This window comes from Bombyx mori, chromosome 15 (genome assembly GCF_030269925.1).
Source record: "Bombyx mori chromosome 15, ASM3026992v2".
Lineage (NCBI taxonomy): Eukaryota > Metazoa > Arthropoda > Insecta > Lepidoptera > Bombycidae > Bombyx > Bombyx mori.
Genome location: NC_085121.1, coordinates 15,253,134 through 15,273,386, shown reverse-complemented (window position 1 = coordinate 15,273,386; position 20,253 = coordinate 15,253,134). Strand labels below are relative to the sequence as shown.

Genomic DNA, 20,253 nt, shown 5'->3' with positions numbered 1-20,253 from the left:
CCTTACTTATTCACTGGTAGCCTAAACTATTGCAGCTTCTCACGGACGTGTAGGTGAACTCACAGACTGAACCTGAGAGAATTTGCCTCCCAGAATCTACCACCGAATCGGAATTGCGACCCACTGAGAAGATCCGGCTAGAAACTCAGTGGGCCTTTCAAACAGCATAGATTGATTTTTTTTCTACAAAGACATAGTTTATATCCCAGAGCGCAACATAGACAAAGCTGTATGACAATAGTATGAATGTCCATCGAAAAATAATTTTAATAATCCATCTGAATACAGTTTAAAAATGTACGGATAAAAAACCACATCATTAGACTTGCAAATTGAATCTAAATAATAAAATATTACGCTGTTTCTGGACATGATCCGATTAGCTAATGAAATTAACTAAGACGTGAATTGTTCTTTTTACTGTTTCGGATAATTGTTTCAGTAATGACAACGCTTGTATCGTTTTTTTGAAGTTCAGTATTTCATTGTAAACCAAAATCTTTCTTATTATTTTATACCTTTAAACGAGCAATTCTTGTATGTATAATATAATCTGAATCTCGGAAACGGCTCCAACGATTTTCATAAAATTTAGTATACAGGGGATTTCGGGAGTGATAAATCGATCTAGCTACGATTTATTTTCAGAAAATGTTGTTTTATTCGTGTTTTCAATAATCAACTCTTCCCGACATCTATTGGCGAATAATAATACTATTTTTCTTAATTGAGGGCAACTAATCGCTTTAAAGACACCATAAGATGGCGTTATCAAAAAAACCGAGCAAAGCTAGGTCATCATCTAGTATATTATTAACTAACAGTCATAAAGGGAAATTAAAAAAAATCTACAATCATATTACCGATGCAATAAGTATGGGCTTTACAGAGGACGAGAAATAGAGTAGATTAATTTTGTATCATCACAATTGTGATGACCCTTTCGACTAAGGTATTTTGCGAATACTGGGCTAAGCTAAAAGCCTAAAAAATAGTGAGTCGTGTAATGGGTTTTATCTTCGTAAGTCATTAGATTCAATTAAGCCCGACTCAGTGCGTTATTTGAACAAAATTTGCGTTACTGTAGAGTTGCTGTGAATTGCTCTATAATTGTCTAATTATTGCTGTGATAATTATAATAATATGTTATATATATATATGTTGCCCACCTCGCCGGAGTGTGTCCTGCCGTCTTCCCAGGCGTGGCAGTGTTTAATACACTATAATAATAATAATAAAAATAATTTATTGCCTTTCTCATCACAGAAAATAAAATGGAATACAAATAAAAGAAAAGAAAAAAAAAAGAGAAAAAGGCAAAAGGAGGTGGCTCAGCTATTGCTGTTCGAGGTTGATAAATCGAACAGCGCTGATTTTCAGTCACCCCCGTTTCCCCTGGTTCTTTGCGGGATTGAAGGCTAATTACGTGTGTACATACTTAGAATATGGTATAAATTAGTAAAACTAGTAAATAATAAAAATTTAAGAAAAAAAAACAAAACAAAAATCAAATTAAATTGTGAACCCGAATACAAAACATAATAAGCACACAGTAACAACACCCCGTAGGCAGCCCACAACGAAACAACAAATAAAATAAAATAAAATAAAATAAAGCACGATAATACTATTACTAGTACTGGCAAGCAGCACAACATTTACACGTGTACATTAAAAATAAATAAAAATAACTTTAATAAAAGGAAGTTTTCACAAGCAAGAATTAAACCAGTTACTATAAATACTATAAATTAAATTAGTTTTTGTGAATCCAAAAGAAATGTTTTTAAACGATTAATAAAGCCATGCTTTGTTACAATGTGACGAATAGGTGGTGGGAGATCGTTCCAGCAATGCGTAGCTGCGTATTTAAACGCTCCCCGAAAAGCAGCTGTTTTATATTTGGGCGTCAACAATGGCTTAACAGCAGCTCGTGAGCCATACCTGTACTGAGTGCTTCTCCAATCTAACTTCTCATACAAGTGCCTAGGTTCATGTGTCGAAATCACTCCAAACAGTAAGACTGCTAAGTGCAACCTTCTTCTAGCTGCCATTTTCAATATATTGTGATCATTTCTTTTTCATGATTTCTTTTTTTCCGCAGTTAGATAATTTTAAAACTATTTCTTGAACGTTGTCCAAAGTAAATGAAAGTTGTTTCGAAGATTCGAATGTTGAATTGAATTTGTATATTGATTTTTTCATGAAAAAAATGTTTCCTGAAATTGTTTGTGATTACTGGTGGTAGGCCGTCTTATGAGTCCGCATGAGTAGGTACCACTACCTTGCCGATTTAGGCCATGAACTAGTAATGCGTTTCGGTTTGAAGGACCAAACTACCGTTTTACTGTAAAATCTGAGACCTTAGAACTCATATGTCGAAATGGGTGGCGGCATTAACGTTGTTGGCGTCTATAGGCATCGGTAACCACTTAGCACCAGGTATGCCATAAGCTCGTCAGCCTATCTTAGCCAATAAAAACAGACCGTACTTAATATATTCTAATTATTTATTATAACTATCAACAACTAACTTAAAGTTATTTCTAAAATATCCCAAATTCTCTAATGTAGTAATTTGAAAACGTTTAATTTCATATTTCAATGAGATCATCTCGAATTTTCGATTGATTCCCGACAGTCGTGACCACAAATAGATCCAACACCACTATCGACTCATCCCATAACTCCATTATCGTAAAACACATTCAGGCATACTCATAGTACATATTTCGAATATATTCCGCAGCACTCTAGCGCTACATAAAAATACATATTATTATACTACGTGGTGTATTAGAGTCAGAATTTCAAACGTGCATGTGTGTTTTTATTACATACCTGAAATGAAGCCATTTGATGAGCTATTTATTCATTTGATGTGGTATGTTCTTTGAGAGACGAACAATAAGTCTAAAACTTCTTTAGAACTTGCTTAGATCGGTGTACGAGCTTACGGCCCATCCTTCCTGGTTTTAAGTGGGCACCTGAGCCCATAGACATTAACGACCTTGAGGCATGAGTTCTGAGTCTCAGTTTTACAGTACAACGGCTGCCCCACCCTTCAAACCGAAACCCATTACTGCTTCACGGCAGAAATAGTTGGAGTACCTACCCGTGTAGACTCATAAGACATCCTATCAGCAGTAAATTACCTTAACTCTTGTTTCTGAGTATTTCGTGTCCTGACTTCAGTAAATGCATTACCGATTCACGAGACATGGTGCTCGTGGTTTGCATACAAAGAGATCTTTCTCTATCTCGAGTCGGTTCAACAAACCCCCGTTAAATTTTATTAGCGCTAATCAGAACGTGACGAATCCGTACTCCATATAGTGTAGTGATAGCCGAGACTAGTACAGGGTGCTAATATTTTTTATTGCATATGCGGTTTTTATTGAACCTTCTTTATGCGTCGATAAATAATACTATTACCGTTGTGGAATACTCTCACGTGTGTCACGATTAGAAATATAACGTAATCTTGTTTTCTCTCATGATTTGATATTAATCGAGGGACTGCTGATCAATAGCCTTTGCAGTAGGGACTTGGAAGGAGAAAAAAATAAAATAAAAAATGTAATGGTATAAAATGTATATAATGATAGTTATGTGTTAGATTTTTTAAGTTACTAACATAGATTATAAGTAATTACTACTAACAAAATTTTATGGTTTTAAAAAAAAACTGAAATAAAGTATTAATAATAAATTAATAATAATTAAACAAATACTGTTTTATTCGGTTTTCGCGCGTCATAGATTCAAATAAAAACACAAACAGTTTTCGTGGTCACCGACATCTAAGGGTGTTATGCGTAGATATTTGAATATTGGGCTAATTACTGATTACCAGCTCATGATGAACGGTCTATTTTTCTATAAAATTACTTTTAGATTTTTACGATTCATTTCACTCAACACCTTATTAATCTATATATATAAAAATGAATTGCTATTCGTTAATCTCGCTAAAACTCGAGAACGGTTGAACCGATTTGGCTAATTTTGGTCTTGAATGATTTGTGGAAGTCCAGAGAAGGTTTAAAAGGTAGATAAACATGAAAATTCTCGAAATTCAATAAAAATAACAATTTCGGTTTTTTCCTTTGATGTGTCCCCCGTCAGACGGATTCCTTTTGTTTGTTTTAAGTTTATTTTATACAACAGTTTAGGTCTTTTATTTATCGATTGAGGCACTACGAAGTCTGCCGGGTCAGCTAGTAGTTAATAAATACACCTTTGGTCGTCCGTCCGCCCACGAAAACTGTAAGATATTCGAAACGTTTGAGATAATACGTATTATGACAATAAAAAAACGCGCGATTAAATCGTAAAAGTAATTTTAATGATTATACAAATTCCAACGTTTCGCTTAATTTTGTCTTCTTCGTAGTATTGGATGTCTGTGCGGACATTGAACTAAAGCTTTGTTAAATGGTATTTAAGTAAAGGTGATCTTATTTCAAAGGCTATACATATATTTTTTTTATTGCTTAGATGCGTGGACGAGCTCACAGCCCACCTGGTGTTAAGTGGTTACTGGAGCCCATAGACATCCACAACGTAAATGCGCCACCCACCTTGAGATACAAGTTCTAAGGTCTCAAGTATAGTTACAACGGCTGCCCCACCCTTCAAACCGAAACGCATTACTGCTTCACGGCATAAATAGGCAGGGTGGTGGTACCCACCCGCACGGACTCACAAGAGGTCCTACCACCAGTAAGATGATACACGTAGATATACGTAGTGCTTTTGATTAAAACGCTTTCACAGGTTAATGTCGAGTTTTTTTAGAACGAAGTTCCTTATGGGACGATGCGGAGGGGTACCCTAACCGGGAAAAAACGTCCGTAACGTAAGATTTTTATTAGTAATGCACACAGTGTACGACTTAACTTTGTAACAACGTCCAAATTAGTAATCCACACAGTGTACGTCTTAATTTTATAATAACGTACAAAAAATAACATATTTTTTTATCATTCATTGACCACGATCTCAAAGCGTTCGTTTGCGCAATACACTAACTCTTATGCAAACAACCGTAAATGACGTGTACCACAATAAGTTCGCACGTTACCGAGTGACCGTGGTTTGTTGCGAAACCTCCAGTTTTATTTTCTTTATACCTCGAATAGAACTCAAAATTAATATTTTTCTAAGAAGGGACTTCGTTCCTATCCGGTGTCCCACGACACCACACATCTTTTTTGAAAAATTTTATAATTCTCGCCGACGATTCCCGATCGTGTTGTGTATTAATTATGATTGTTTTTATCAATCGCAAATTCTCAATAAAGAAATACTTTTCCATTTTCCTTTCCTCTTTACTTCCTTATTATTCTATTTACAATTGAATGATTCCGAAATGTAATCTCGTAGCTTTTCTGACTCTTGCAGTAAACGCATTAGATTCCATCTGACCTAATTTGTATCGAATATATCGGCAGTACAATCAGTATTTTGGTATATTGTTCGTCTGTGCGGAAACTAAGGCGTGCTATAGTCGAAACAATTTGTGAATATTGTTATGAAAATTATTTTGCCCTTTTTTATTTATTTACTAGCTGACCCGGCAGACTTCGTAGTGCCTCAATCGATAAATCAAAGGAAAAACAAAATTGTTTGTTTTTATATAATTCCGAGCTTTTTTATATTTTTTCACCTTCTCTGGACAAATACTCTCTCCACAAATAATTAAAGACCAAAATTAGCCAAATCGGTCCAGCCGTTCTCGATTTTTAGCGAGACTAACGAACAGCAATTCATTTTTATATATATAGATTGCCTGAGCAGGCAGACGAGCATACGGTCCATTTGATGGTATATTTCTGTGATGCTGTCAAATGTCACTAATAACGATAAAGTGCTTAAGTGCATTGTCAACCAGCACGGGTAGGTACCACCGCATTGCCTACTTGTACCTTAAAGCCTGATTACCTTCAGTTTAACGGATGGAACTTGAGACTTCACCCCATATCTCAGTTTAAGTGGTGGCATTTGCGTTGTGGTGTATACAATTCCGGTAGCTTCATATCAGATGCGCTGTAAGCTCAGTAGAGCCACGGGACTAGGGTAATAACTCTTCTAAGCAATGCATGAGAGTGGGGTGTGTTGAGGCCACACGTGTATCTTCCCTATGCCATAACCGTTTTGCCCATAAAATAGGAACAAAACATTTTTGGGGAAGCTTACGACGAAAGGAAAATCTTCCACCGAGCGGGTGATATTGCTCGGTAGACCGACGGTCCGAATGTTGTTGTTCGGAATTTGTATATATGCGCTTTATCTTGAAAATGTCGTAAGCGAGATTCAGGCATCTGTCAATTATCTTGCGTTGTATGATGGCTACCCGCCACATCACTCCCCTCCGAGACCGGAGGTCGTGTCATTTTAGTTATTGTTGCCCGTGCTGAGATTAGCTTGCAAGTGCCAGTGCTGCTCGAAGTTTGCGGTGAGTCGAAACTGAGCTTGAATGCTGCGTGATTGTCGCCAGTGCTGCTCGAAGTCTGCGGTGAGTCGAGACTGAGCTTGAATGCTGCGCGATGAGGCAGTGTAGGTGCGTGCCGTAGGGCCAGGAAGCGCGGTGAGTCGGCTGCGATGGTCCTGTTGAGGCTGCGATGCTGGCTTGCTGTGGGACGACTGTCGATGACTTGCTTTTATCTGCGAGAATGCGGGGATTGTGGTAGCCGAAGTTCTTGATGCGCTGATGATGAATCAGAAGGTTGCGTGTTCATATCACGTCGGAGGTCACCAGTTTGGGGAAGCTTACGACGAAAGGAAAATCTTCCACCGAGCGGGTGATATTGCTCGGTAGACCGACGGTCCGAATGTTGTTGTTCGGAATTTGTATATATGCGCTTTATCTTGAAAATGTCGTAAGCGAGATTCAGGCATCTGTCAATTATCTTGCGTTGTATGATGGCTACCCGCCACACATTAATCCCACTACATGTTTACTGCAATGCCTAAATAGTAAAGAAGTTAAGTAAATAGTAAAGAAGTTACACTATAGCACCGAATGGCGACATGCTCTAAAAGCATATTAGTCTTCTTTTTCTCTATGTTATCCCATTAGGTGGGGTCGGCAAAGCAAATTTTTCTCTTCCATTCTCTGCTAGCAGCTGTCATCTCAACACTCACTCCTCTCTCTCTCATATCGTCATTTACACACTCCATCTATGTCTTCTTCAGTCGACCTCTTCCCCCTCTACCTTGCACAACCATTTCCATATATCTCCTGGTCACATGTATCTTCTCTCTACACATCCTATGTCCACACCACGCTAACCGTCTAGTCCGCTCTTTAATTTCTTGATTACCGGGGCTACATTCACACTTCCTCTGATATACGCATTCTATGAAAGCATAATAGTGTCATCAGGAAACTGCCTAACACTAAGTGCTCCGAGAATAGTCGCCCGTCCTCGGATCCATGCATGTTTATTGTTGACGTACGCGACGTTGACTTTGCCTATCGTAGAACACCTACTATTTCGGTCTAATAGCTTTGGAACCGCCACATTGGTTGTGGTCATATTAAGCTCGTAATTAATTGAAATCGCAAAAGGATTTGATTTAAACACGATATTCTTATTTCTACACCCATGGACCAGTCTATGGGTGTATTGTCCACTGAAATATTATTTAATAGATTAAAATAAAATAAAACTATTAATGACTAAAAATAATTATAAACACAAACAAACACAGACACGCAAACACACACACACACACACACACACACACGCACACACACACACACACACACACGCGCGCGCACACACACGCGCGCACACACACACACACACACACACACGCATGCGCACACACACACACATGCGCGCACACACACACATGCGCACACACACACACAAATAAAAATAAATTCTGGTCACGGTCGAAGTCTAAATTTCGTTATGGACCCGGAGACCAACACTACCCTACACTACTGTAGTAGAAAGTACAATGAGCAAACTATTAAATTAAGTATTTAATTAATTCAAATTAGATTTCGTGTCGAGCTTGTGGTAATTGAATTAGTGTCTAAATCTTTTCTGAATTTGTAAAGCATGGGTGATGTCAATGGCGCAAAGAAATTTCTAAAAAATAGGACTTCACAGACACACGGACGGTGGTTCGAGGAAGATCCTTCTGGTTAATAACTACTGCTTCCTTCCGCAGGCCGGTGTTGCTTGGAGACAATGGTGGAAGTTCCGTCAACGGCTGGAGATGAAGACGTCGAGCCGTGGTCGCCTGGAAATGTGAGTTTACCGTTCTAGTTTTATTTTTATTTGTATAAACATATGTTTTTATAAATTACTAACTGTACCCGTCCGCTTCGCTGGACATTTTAAATTAACATTATTATTTCTCACCCCCACAAAGATTCTCATCATTAACGCCCCCGCAACTGGTGTAGGGAGTCCAACACCCATATAAATATTAGCCTATCCATTAAGTACATGTATTTTCTACATGGATACCAAGTTTCAAGTCAATCGGATGCATGGTTCAATAGCTATAACGGAATATCCGTAAAAACCACTGTAGATTTATATATTAGTATAGAAGTATAGATATCAAAAAAAGGTTTAAGTTTAAAAGGTCAAGCTTAAAAAGGTTATACTATACTATACTATACTATACTATACTATACTATACTATACTATACTATACTATACTATACTATACTATACTATACTATACTATACTATACTATACTATACTATACTATACTATACTATACTATACTATACTATACTATACTGATAAATTAATCATATGTAGTTTTCCAGCGAGACAGGCCTCCAACGGACACGGTTGATGCATTTAATTTACTAGTATTGACACAAAACATCAACAGGGTCAAAAAGTCTGGCAACTGTATAACAGTCCTAATTATTATTATTGTGCTTTGATGCCCAAAACATCTAACCTTAAATTAAAAGAACTAAATGTAACAAAACAAATGTTTGAGAATGGTAATCTCCGCAGTGCTGTAGCAATTAGAATTTAGTTTTTATTGATATTAAGTAGATAAGGTTTATTTGTTAACACATTTAGTGTTGTTAACAAATAAAGAAGATAATTATAGTTATTTTAGAGCAGGTTCCAAATAGCGAAGTCCGTTCGTCTGAAATATGTATATGTTTTATTTTGTTGCTAGGCAATTTAAGACGTACACTGTATGAAGGTGTGGCGGTAGCCATCATACAACGCAATGTATTTGACAGATGCCTGAATATCACTTACGAAATTTTCAACATAAGCGCATCTTTCTCTCTTCGATCGGTTCCTCACTGTTGAGGATCGTGACTCCGTCCGATTCCGTCAACCAGCTGTCTCCATCGATCCCGCCCTGTAGCCCGGGGGAGTGCGTCGCTGACAGGTATCCCCAGTTCCTCCGCTATTTTGTCCGACCATCGTTTGGGACCTCTACCCCTAGGCCTTTTTCCCTCTATTTTACCCTATCCCTGTATCCCTGCGTGCCACATGACCATATAGATGCGCTATAATTATATAATATATATATATCGACACATAAGCGTACAAGTTCCGAACAACAACATTTGGACCGTCGGTCTACCGATCAAATATCACCCGCTCTGTGGAAGATCTTCCCTTTACCGTGTATAAACCCATAAAGGTTTAGTTTGTGAGATGAATGAATATAATGCGATTGGGCTGCAGACTACCGAGCAAGAATAGATAGAAGATACTTTAGCACTCCGAAGACTCCGCCTGAGGTAGTCGATAATCTAAATGAATAAATGGAGTTTCTGAACGACTTTAGATCTTAGGGTTTAAAGTATGGAATTGCCAATTTCTAGGTTCTATGTCACCTATTACATATATCTATGTTCTATCTATACACCTATGTTCGAATTACCTATTACAATAAAACGGCTATTTCATACTTTAACCCCTATTATTAAGCATGAAAATTCTCAATCTCATAAAATAGAGAGATATCGTTGAGTTATCGGGATCTGTCCATATATCGTTTTCATGTTAAAATACTTGTCTTAAAATGCTGAAGAGCTGCCAAGTGACGCCAAGCCTATTTTTGGACTTCATTATTACCTCACCTTTTGGGCGGTGGCCTTTGCTATTCATGCAAGCGTATGTTTTTTATGACAAAAAAAAAATTCAGAAAATAACAGGGAGCCGGGTAACTTAAACATCTGTAGCTAGCTACCGAGACAAAAGTTTGCGCTGACTTCGTTTCGCGATTCCTTGCTGGTACAAAGTTACAATGGCAAGACACTAGGAAATCAGCAATGTATAGCACGCATCTTAAACACACGGACCCGTGTATGGTATGCATTTGTATTGTATGCACCCCTGCCCCCAGTCGTGATTCTTATGTCTGAGCGTCGTGACAACCTAAACCCATGCCTTTCGTCCTTTTGGATACGATGTTGTGCCATCTCATCCTGTCTTTGGCCACTCAAAGAGCGTCGTAGACGGTGGATCCAAAGGTGGTGGTGTCCTTGGGTTATAACGGGTCCAAAGGTGGTGCAAATCTTACCAGACTAACGCATTCGTTGCGGACCCATTATCTTTTCCCTGCCATTTAACTATTAATCATTATTTTTCATGATTGTCTCCGTTTCTCGTGGCAATGTGTCCGAATGAGCCACGAATTCAGTTAAGGCAGTTGCTAGATAGGCTTGCTTTGATTTTGGCTTCGTACAGATGAGTTTGTCCGATGTGCAGTTAATGGAATCCGCAGAATTTTCCTACAGCACTACATCGCGAAGGCGTTTGCGTGTGTTAACGAGATCCTAAATCCTAGTCCATCCTACAAAAGCCATACAATTAAGAGCGCCTCATGCAAAATGGTCGGAATTCTTAAGTACATCGTATAGGGTCAATGTTATTCATGAAGACTTATTGACTTAGAGGATACTTTTACTTAGGGTTGTTATGTTCTAATATAGCTTCTAATATTGTTGTACTACGGTCTTGATTCCCTGCGTGACTTGGATATGTAGCAGATATTCGCGGCCTATTCCACATGGGAAGAGCAGCGCCGTATCCTAGGTATCAATCGGTGGCGGGCGATGCTTGATATCTGCAAATACATCATGCTGCAGAAGAAATATGGTGAGGTAGAGGTGCACGTTTGGCGTCCTAGGGGAGTCTTAGGAGACTTAGGGTGTTTGCATAGAATAATTACAAATAAAGATGGCGAGGAGAAATGAGAGATGAGATTCGCAACAGGCGAACAACCTCGTCATTCCCACATATTATATTTATATTGAGCGGGCTTTAGTCAGTTCAGTCCGTATATATAGGTACTAAGATAAAGTATCCTGTACATTAAAAAAAAAAAAACTTTTCGATTGTAAAGATAAGATATTTGCTTCTTACATAATGTTGGTGCTTTTTTACTAAAATAAAAAAATAGATTTGATATTTCGTAGTACTATCTATTCGAATAGAATTTACTAAAAAAGTGAACTGTTTATTTTGCTGTAAGCTCTTAGAAGTATCATATATTTGTCTACAATATTTTCTCTGTGATAAGTGCCGAATACACTATATATCGTCTGAAATTCGAGAATCTTGAATCTAGAAATGTTTATTATTAGAAAAGTTATTGTTCAGTCATTCTGAATAAAAAAGGAATTTCGCGCAATAATATTACTTCTAATATATCACGACTTGTCATATGTTATTGATGTTCTATGTATTTGTTTTACATATATGACATCTGTTATGTATTTTAACAATCAACTTTAAATTTAAATCCACAAACAATAATACTTATTTGAACAAAGCACATCAAAGCGCTATTCGTAAAATTTCGAGTACCTTCTGAAAATTCTACTCTTGTTATGAAGTCATCGTGGCTTAAAGGATAAGACGTCCGGTCCACTCGTATCCAGCGATGAAACGGTGTTCGAATCCCGCAGACAGGTACCAATTTTTTTAATGAAATACGTACTTAACAAATGAAGGAATAACATCGTGTAATAAAAATGAAATTCGCAAAATTATAATATGCGAAATTACTGGTGGTAGGGACGAATTGTGAGTCCGCACGGATAGGTACCGCCACCCTGCCTATTTCTGCCGTGAAGCAGTAATGCGTTTCGGTTTGAAGGGCGGCCGTGGTAATAACTGAGACCTTAGAATTCCAGATCTCAAAGTGTACATTGTAGATGTCTATGGACTCCGGTAACAACCTGATACCAGGTGGGCCATGAGCTCATCCACCCATTTAAATAATATAAAAAAAACATGTGTGGCACTCGGGGACTGCCGCGGAAAAAAGCTATTGCATAGCATTTTTTATCAACTTATGCAATTATAATTAGACAATAATAATTTAAGTTAAAACAATAATAAAATAAGATCACGCTATATTTATAAGCATTAACAAAAGCAAAACCACTGTCCCCTTCACACTCATAAGCTAGAACGCGCGAGAGAGAGATGGGCAGACTTTTCATGATGCGCATGCAGTGCGACGTCACGCCGCGCGCTTATTCACAAACACTACACAAGAGCAAGATGTGAATGTGTTGAACGTGAGCTTCATGGTAGGCGGAGTTAGGTTTTATTTTCGTTACGGAATTTCTTGATTCAGTCGCTGCGCTCAATGCCCGCGATAAAAGCTATGCAATAGTTTAAAAATAATTATAAACGTAGAAAATTTGTGAAATTTGATGGTCGTTTGTTAATAGTCATGCAAAATCTACTGGACGAATTTTCATTAAACTTCATAATATAATAACTTACACATCATAGAAGCACATGAGCTTTATGATCTATATAGTAGGCCCAATGCACGACAGATGTCGCGCGAGGAGTTCAATAAATTTATATTCTGTGTGCGTAATGTGAGTTTTTTAACGTTCTCGATAGCGTAAAAGTTAACTCAATTTTTACGCAGTAGGCACAGCGCCAAATGTAGGCAAACGTTACAACTCCATACAAATTTATGTTAACTTTTACGCTATCGAGAACGTTCAAAAACTTGCACGAAGCACCAGGGCCCTGAAATTGCGATACTTTAAGACAAATATTTTTTCTGTATGGAAACTAGCGACATCTTGTAGCGGCTGCCCCATATATGTTGTTAAAGTTAAGGCATTTAATTATGGTATAACTAAACACAGAAAATAAAAATTAAAAAATCAGACAAGTCTGTATTTGTTATAGACAAATCGATTAAGTTTTATCAATTTGTAGTTTGAAGAAAATTTACAAAATCCTTCATTAAAAATAAAATATAGGTAATAATATGTTACTGCCATCTACAGGAGCAATGAGAAACTAATCGAAGCGAAGCCATCTAGTGGCTGACGCCCGTAAACATTTTGGTTGAGTGCTTGATTTGCTAATTTATATTGTGGCGGGTAGCCATCATACAACGCAAGATAATTGACAGATGCCTGAATCTCGCTTACGATATTTTCAAGATAAAGCGCATATATACAAGTTCCGAACAACAACATTCGGACCGTCGGTCTACCGAGCAAATATCACCCGCTCGGTGGAAGATCTTCCCTTTGTCGTATATCCCCCAAATATATATATAACTAATTTATGTGTATTATCTATACTAAGCACACTGATTGATGTCACAACGGAACTTGGCTGTATTTCAATAGTACACCATAAACATGGCGCTAAGACTTCAAAACTAGTACTTTTAATAACGTAGATAAACATATTTAGTATCGCAGGTGTCGTATCGTCTAGTGTCTTATCGTTACCAGAACCCACAGAGCTCAGATCATAAACTTATATTTAAGCACAAAAGTTAGTGAAACGTAAGTTATTACATTAAAGAATAATAGTATACTAGGTATGAGCGTTAGGATATTTAATAAACTACCGAAGAAATTAAGAGACTTAGATGATTTTAATTTTAAAAAAAACCTAAAAGGTAATCTTATTAGTGAAAATTATTATCACATAAATGATTTTCTTAGGGATGACATTGAAAATAAATGGATTTTTAATTATTAGTTGAATTATGGATGAATGAATGGTAAATTATATAATATTATAATATCTTGCACTGCACTAAAATTCGCATGTCAAATAATGACAAAGCATACACGCTGCTTTTAATTTATGTAATAACTCATTTTCACTATGCTTGGCGAATAAATGATTTCTTTCTTTCTTTCTTTCTTTCTTTCTTTCTAAAAACTCAACCCTATTCTTAAAGCGTTACAGATTTCAGAATTGAGAAATCAAATTTATTCGTCTTTTAACTAATGAAAAGTTAAATCTGTCCATTTACAAAACAGAGTTAATTATGCTTGGATGCTCAAAAGGGATTATCAACGAGTCGAGTGAATCTTTAAATTAAAAAAAAAACCAACTTAATTGTAAACTTAATAATAAATGGTTTGGATTGGTAATCTATATATTAATACGCGAAGCAAAAACTTTGTATCCCTTTTTACGAAAATTGCGCGGACGGAGGAGTATGAAATTTTCCACACTTATAGAGAATTGAGAGAAGAAGTGCACAATGCTAATATTTTTTTAAATAATGCTTAAAAGATACATTAAATCAATAAAGAAAACATTACACACACTACACACCATGTATTTGATGCACACACGCATGCACACTATTTATTGTCAAACTTTTGTTCTTGGCGTCTGTTGTCAAATTGAGAATAGATTAAGCATTGCTTGTCTTTGTTAATATTTTTATAGTGTAGTCTTGGCGAAATTTGTGATTATAGAAGTATAAAATACAATCATAATAGTGTACAAACTTACAATTCCAATTAATTATAGTCGAATTTCGACTACTGCGGGACCTCTAGTTTTAATTCATTCTCGCCCGTCTCTCGTTAGGTAGGGTCGGCAGAACAAAATACGTCATGCTGTACTTTAATATGGCTTTAGTATGCTCACTGTAATACACTTTGTGTAATGTTGGGCAAGTAGGCAGTTGGTAGGTAAATCTTTGTTTTGGGTAGCATTTCCACTTCGACCACATATCCCAAAAGTGGATAATGGCATAAAGTTTTTTAAGAGAGTGGACTCCGGAACCATTTTAGTTGGGAACGGCGGTAAACTTGATCAATGTAATTTTACCAGTATACTTCACAATACATACATATATAATAAGGGATAAGACGTCCGGTGCATTCGTGTTGAGCGATGCACCGGTGTTCGAATCCCAGGCGGGTACCAATTTTTCTAATGAAATACGTACTCAACTAATGTTCACGATTGACTTCCACGGTGAAGGAATAACATCGTGTAATAAAAATGAAACCCGCAAAATTATAATTTGCGTAATTACTGGTAGTAGGACCTATTGTGAGTCCGCGCGGGTAGGTACCACCGCCCTGCCTATTTCTGCCGTGAAGCAGTAATGCATTTCAGTTTGAAGAGTGGGGCAGCCGTTGTAACTATACTTGAGACCTTAGAACTTATATCTCAAGGTGGGTGGCGCATTTACGTTGTGAATATCTATGGGCTCCAGTAACCACTTAACACCAGGTGGGCTGTGAGATCGTCCACCCATCTAACCATAAAAAAAAAACTTTTAACATATGATATTATAGAATCGATCATCGAAAAGAAAAACCTTGGTTTAAAGCTTTTCAAAATTCGCCGAGACCATTAAGTAACCCAATTCAGAATCTTAAAACGGCTTTATGCTATAGAATACAACTCACTGAGAGATTAATTGTTGAATGAACATTTGTTTAATCAAATTCTAAGTTGTAAAGTAATAACGTAAAATGTGACTTTTTAATATTACTGAAAACATATTTTACTTTACTGTTATTGAAGTTGATATTTAGTTGTGAGGTTTTACAATATGCTTTACGATCAACACATTGTCATATATAAACAACGCGTGAACGGATAAGAATATAAATAATGAAAGAAAAACGTATGAATTAGTAAATATTGAAAAAATCACGATATATTTCAAAACTTCATCGTACAAGTACAGTCACTGCGCTTATTAAATGTATTTTGAGAATTAAAAGAACAAACTTTAACGTGAAAAGAACTTGAATTTTCGATCAATAGAAAAGCGGAAAAATGTAATTATTATATGTTTCACCCATAATCTACATAATAAATTATAAACCACTAGCCGTATTCGCTCGCTTCGCTGGGCATTTAAAATTAACATTATTATATATTGTCATTATTATTAGGGAGTCCAACACTCATATAAATATTAGCCTATCCATTAAGTACATGTATTTTCTACATGGATACCAAGTTTCAAGTAAGTCAATCGGATACATGGTTCAGTAGTTGTTGGCGCCGTTGCGATGAGATGTTGGGTGCAAGGCTTATCTCAATAAAAGTGGACTGTATTTAAAGCTGGTTTAATAATCGGATCAAAGTTAATACAGTTTTACGGGACCGACAATGATTGTGTTTTTTCTCGTCGATGCACGTCGTTTTGTTCTGTAAGTCCACGCCTCTCCCCCGCTTCCGCCGCGGTGAGGAAAATAGGGTTGCTATGTTTTGAACAGTAGTTATAATTGAACATCCGTAAAAACCACTGTTGATTTATATATTAGTATAGATGTGATAGTAAAACCATTTTCTTAATTTCTTTGCCAACCAAAAAAAGCCTTATTTTCGATGGTGTAAGCCGCGGTTAAAACTATTATCCCAGCAGGTCGTAACTCATTGATTCAACGAACAGTTTTCCTTGAAAAATAATTTCTTAGACCGTATTGTGAACGCAGACAACAAGCTTAAATGGCGACAGTCTGTCTCCTCATTTAATCTGTTTGGAGCGTTATTGTTCGCGCCTGCTAATATTCTAGGTGCTAGGGATGGCGAAGTGTAAAGAAATATCCAATTTAAGACATTACTTTTGACATTTCCAGACTTTATAAATCTAAATTCAAAAGAAATAACTCCGAAGAAAAAGTATTTTTGACTTTCTTTGTGTTTATGAGTTAGAACATTTTTTTTCTCTCTCATAAACTCCCTTATCATTATCCTGCCCTTCTCCCAGTTACCTGGGGTCGGCGCAACATGTTTTCTCCTCCCATACTCTTCTATCATATACCATTTCCTCGCTCACTCTCCTCTTACCCATATCGTCTTTCACGCAATCCATCCATTTCTTCTTAGGTCTACCTCCTCCTCTATATCTTTCCACATTCATAGTTAACATTTTCTTACCAACCTCATTTTCATCTCTCATCACATATCCATACCATCCCAAACGCGCAATTCTCAGCTTCTCTGTCACAGGTGCCACTTTCAGACTTCCTCTAACATATTCATTCCGTATTCTATCCATTCTCGTTACTCCACACATCCATCGCAACATTCGCATCTCTGCTGCATGCAATCGCCTTTCATCCGCCACTTTTTCTTTCTTCTCTTTCACTTTCTCTCGTAAACTCCCTAATTTTTTAATACAGGTGATGAGACGAGTCGTGAATTATCAGGGTTCGGTTTGGCCAACTTACTTGTTTATACCATAAAGTAATCATGCAGCTCAGATTGAGTGTATTTCAGCGTTATTTTAGAGTGTATTGTGTTTTTATTCGTGTATTTTAACGTTTGGGGGAAACTACGCGCCTGCGGTATAACACATCATTGCAAATACTATTTCATATATGAATAATATTTAGATAGTGTTTTATTTAATTACATCAATAAATAATTAAATTTTGTGAATGTTGAATTTCTGTTAATAAAATTCAATTATGAACATTTGATTTTTTCCACGGTAATAACAATTAAGAATTAAGGTCACATTAAAGCGGCACGACACGAGAACCCTCTCATCGTGGCCGCCGGTAACTACATTCCCGATCCTGCGGACAGAATGGAAAGCAGTCGACGTCGCCCAAAACACGTCATCTCGGATCCTCCCGATCCACTAACTGTGCTTTTAGGTACCTCAAGCACCGGTCACCGTTCTCATCGAACCCGTCGCTTGCGACGAAGGGCTCCACGAGTAAATTAACCCTCAGACACAGCCCACTGAGTTTCTCGCCGGATCTTCTCAGTGGGTCGCGTTTCCGATCCGGTGATAGATTCTGCGAAGCACGGCTCTTGCTAGGGTTTATGTTAGCAACATCGTCAGGTTTAAACCCCGTGAGCTCACCTACTAGTTAAGGTTACGCTGATATAGCCTCTCAAGGCTCTCAGCTTGGGTAGGAATTAAAAAAAAAAGAAAAAAAAAAGATTTGTCGCACGTCCACAAGAACTGGCAATAATTTACCACCGAGTGTGTGGTCAGCCACGACATGACTTAAACTCTTGCGTATTTAGTTTATTCTTCGGTTTACGGGATTCGTAAACATAATTTATACTACTGTTATGGTTTAATCTAGCGTCTCGTCTGTGACCATGAAAACTGTGAAGTAATCGAAACATCGGTAGGAATAAATAAATAATTAGGAACAAATCACGCACGATCATCAGGTCCCAAATTAGGATTCTCTGTGCTATGAGTACCAGAGACTGACATACATATAAGAGCTTCGGACTTCACCCGCTCGGTTCTGGGAGAAACCTAGGCGTGGGGCGGTGTGGTAGGCCGCGTTCCCCCGACCGCTCCGGGGGAAGGTGTAGCGTGGTGCCATCAATGCGGGCTCTTGGCCCGTCGACCGAGGAAACCGGTGGTCGTGTCGCTGGCGGCCGCGTTCGGGGAACGGCGGGATGGATGTAATATGCTCTGCGTAAACCCTGTCCCGCCGTCTCAATAGCTCCGACTGGGTTCCCGCCCGGTCCGGGGTAGGGCGCTGGCTGTGAGCGGCAAGAGTTTTTAGTGAGGTTCGACTCCCACATACCGATCCGGCCGGATCCGGCCATTTTCCTCCTGTGGAAAAAAAACCCAAAGAGCAAACCTGTCCATCACACGAATGATATATAATGAATGATATATCAAGATATTTAACCACAACCGAAGGAAGCAAAACACGGTATCGCGGATAACGTGCTAGTTACAAGGTGTTTATTAATAGAGCTATAATAATGTTATTAAGTACGCTTTTTTTCGGGATATTATTCCAGAATAGTTTTCTTAGAATCGCCATCCCTATTCTATAATAAGATTATGCCAGACACCTTTATTTAGATAGTGTTGGTAATGAAAGATAATATAAATAAGTTAGTTCAGACGATTCTTGTACATTTCCAACAGAACTTTCGTAATACAACTCGTCTTGTATATTTGTATTCGCAAATGGTCAAAACACGAAATCACTAGTTTACCATAGAGCATCTTAGTTCATTTCGTAACTTCTTTTTTACTTCTAAACAATAAAACATCCTAATTATGAAGGGAATTATTGACGCTATTCCGATATGTGGCCCGTGTATTACAAAATGGAGGGTGGCTTTCACGCCACGGTGACAATGGGCACCATAAGCCGCTCATTTCCTTCTTTTTTATCTTTCCTATGCTGATAGCCTTGAGAGGCTACTTCAGCCTCTCCTTGACGTGTAGGTGAGCTCATAGGGCTCAAACCAGAGGTGTTGCTAACACTGGCCCTAGCAAGAGCAGTGCTTCGCAGAATCTACCACCGGATCGGAAACGCGACCCACTGAGAAGATCCGGCGAGAAACTCAGTGGGCTGTGTCTATGGGTTAATTTACTTGTCGAGCCCTTCGTCGCAAGCGACGGGTTCGACGAATACGGTGACCGGTGCTTGTGGTACCTAAAAGCACCGTTACTGGATCGGGAGGATCCGTAATGACGTGCTTAGGACGACGTCGACTGTTTAGCATTCGGTCCACAGGATCGGGTATCTACTATTTCCTGGTGGTACGTTAACTCATCGCTTATCGTTGTCGGTTAAAAAGAGAAGAAAGGAGAAGGCTTCAAAACGTCCCACATAATTAATTAATTTATTTTACATTCATTTTACGTCAATTTTATTTTACAACTCAGCCCAAAACAGTACGGCGTTACTAAAATCTATAAATAGCATTTCTCTGTAAGTTAGTTTTCATGAAAAAATGGCTAATGATGTTAATGCTATCCATTTGGTTATATTGAATAACAAGGAAAAAAGAAAATATAATTATAGAAATAATAAAAGGAAAATTATTAGCATTTATTGATAGCACCTATCTGAATATCGAGACCGTTCAGAGGCAATTTAATTTGCCAAATGTATTACTCGTACTACCTCACTCTACACCAGGTATTAAGCTGTTTTCGGAGGGGGGGGGGGGATGTACCAGTTTGATATAATGATAACTATGATATAATTAACATAGACATGTCAACGCCATTGCCGATCTTAAGCA

The 20,253-nt window shown here is 37.7% G+C and overlaps 1 protein-coding gene across 3 annotated transcripts in view; it reads left to right on the top strand.

Annotated features, from left to right (window-relative positions):
- Positions 1 to 20,253, top strand: part of LOC101744252 (adenylyl cyclase 78C) — a 141,731-nt gene that overhangs the window by 53,729 nt on the left and 67,749 nt on the right. For all 3 annotated transcript variants that reach the window (XM_062672743.1, XM_012697356.4, XM_062672745.1), the window contains exon 3: positions 8,191 to 8,270. In XM_062672743.1, coding sequence (XP_062528727.1) covers positions 8,191 to 8,270 — 80 coding nt within the window. The remainder of the gene's footprint in view (positions 1 to 8,190; positions 8,271 to 20,253) is intronic.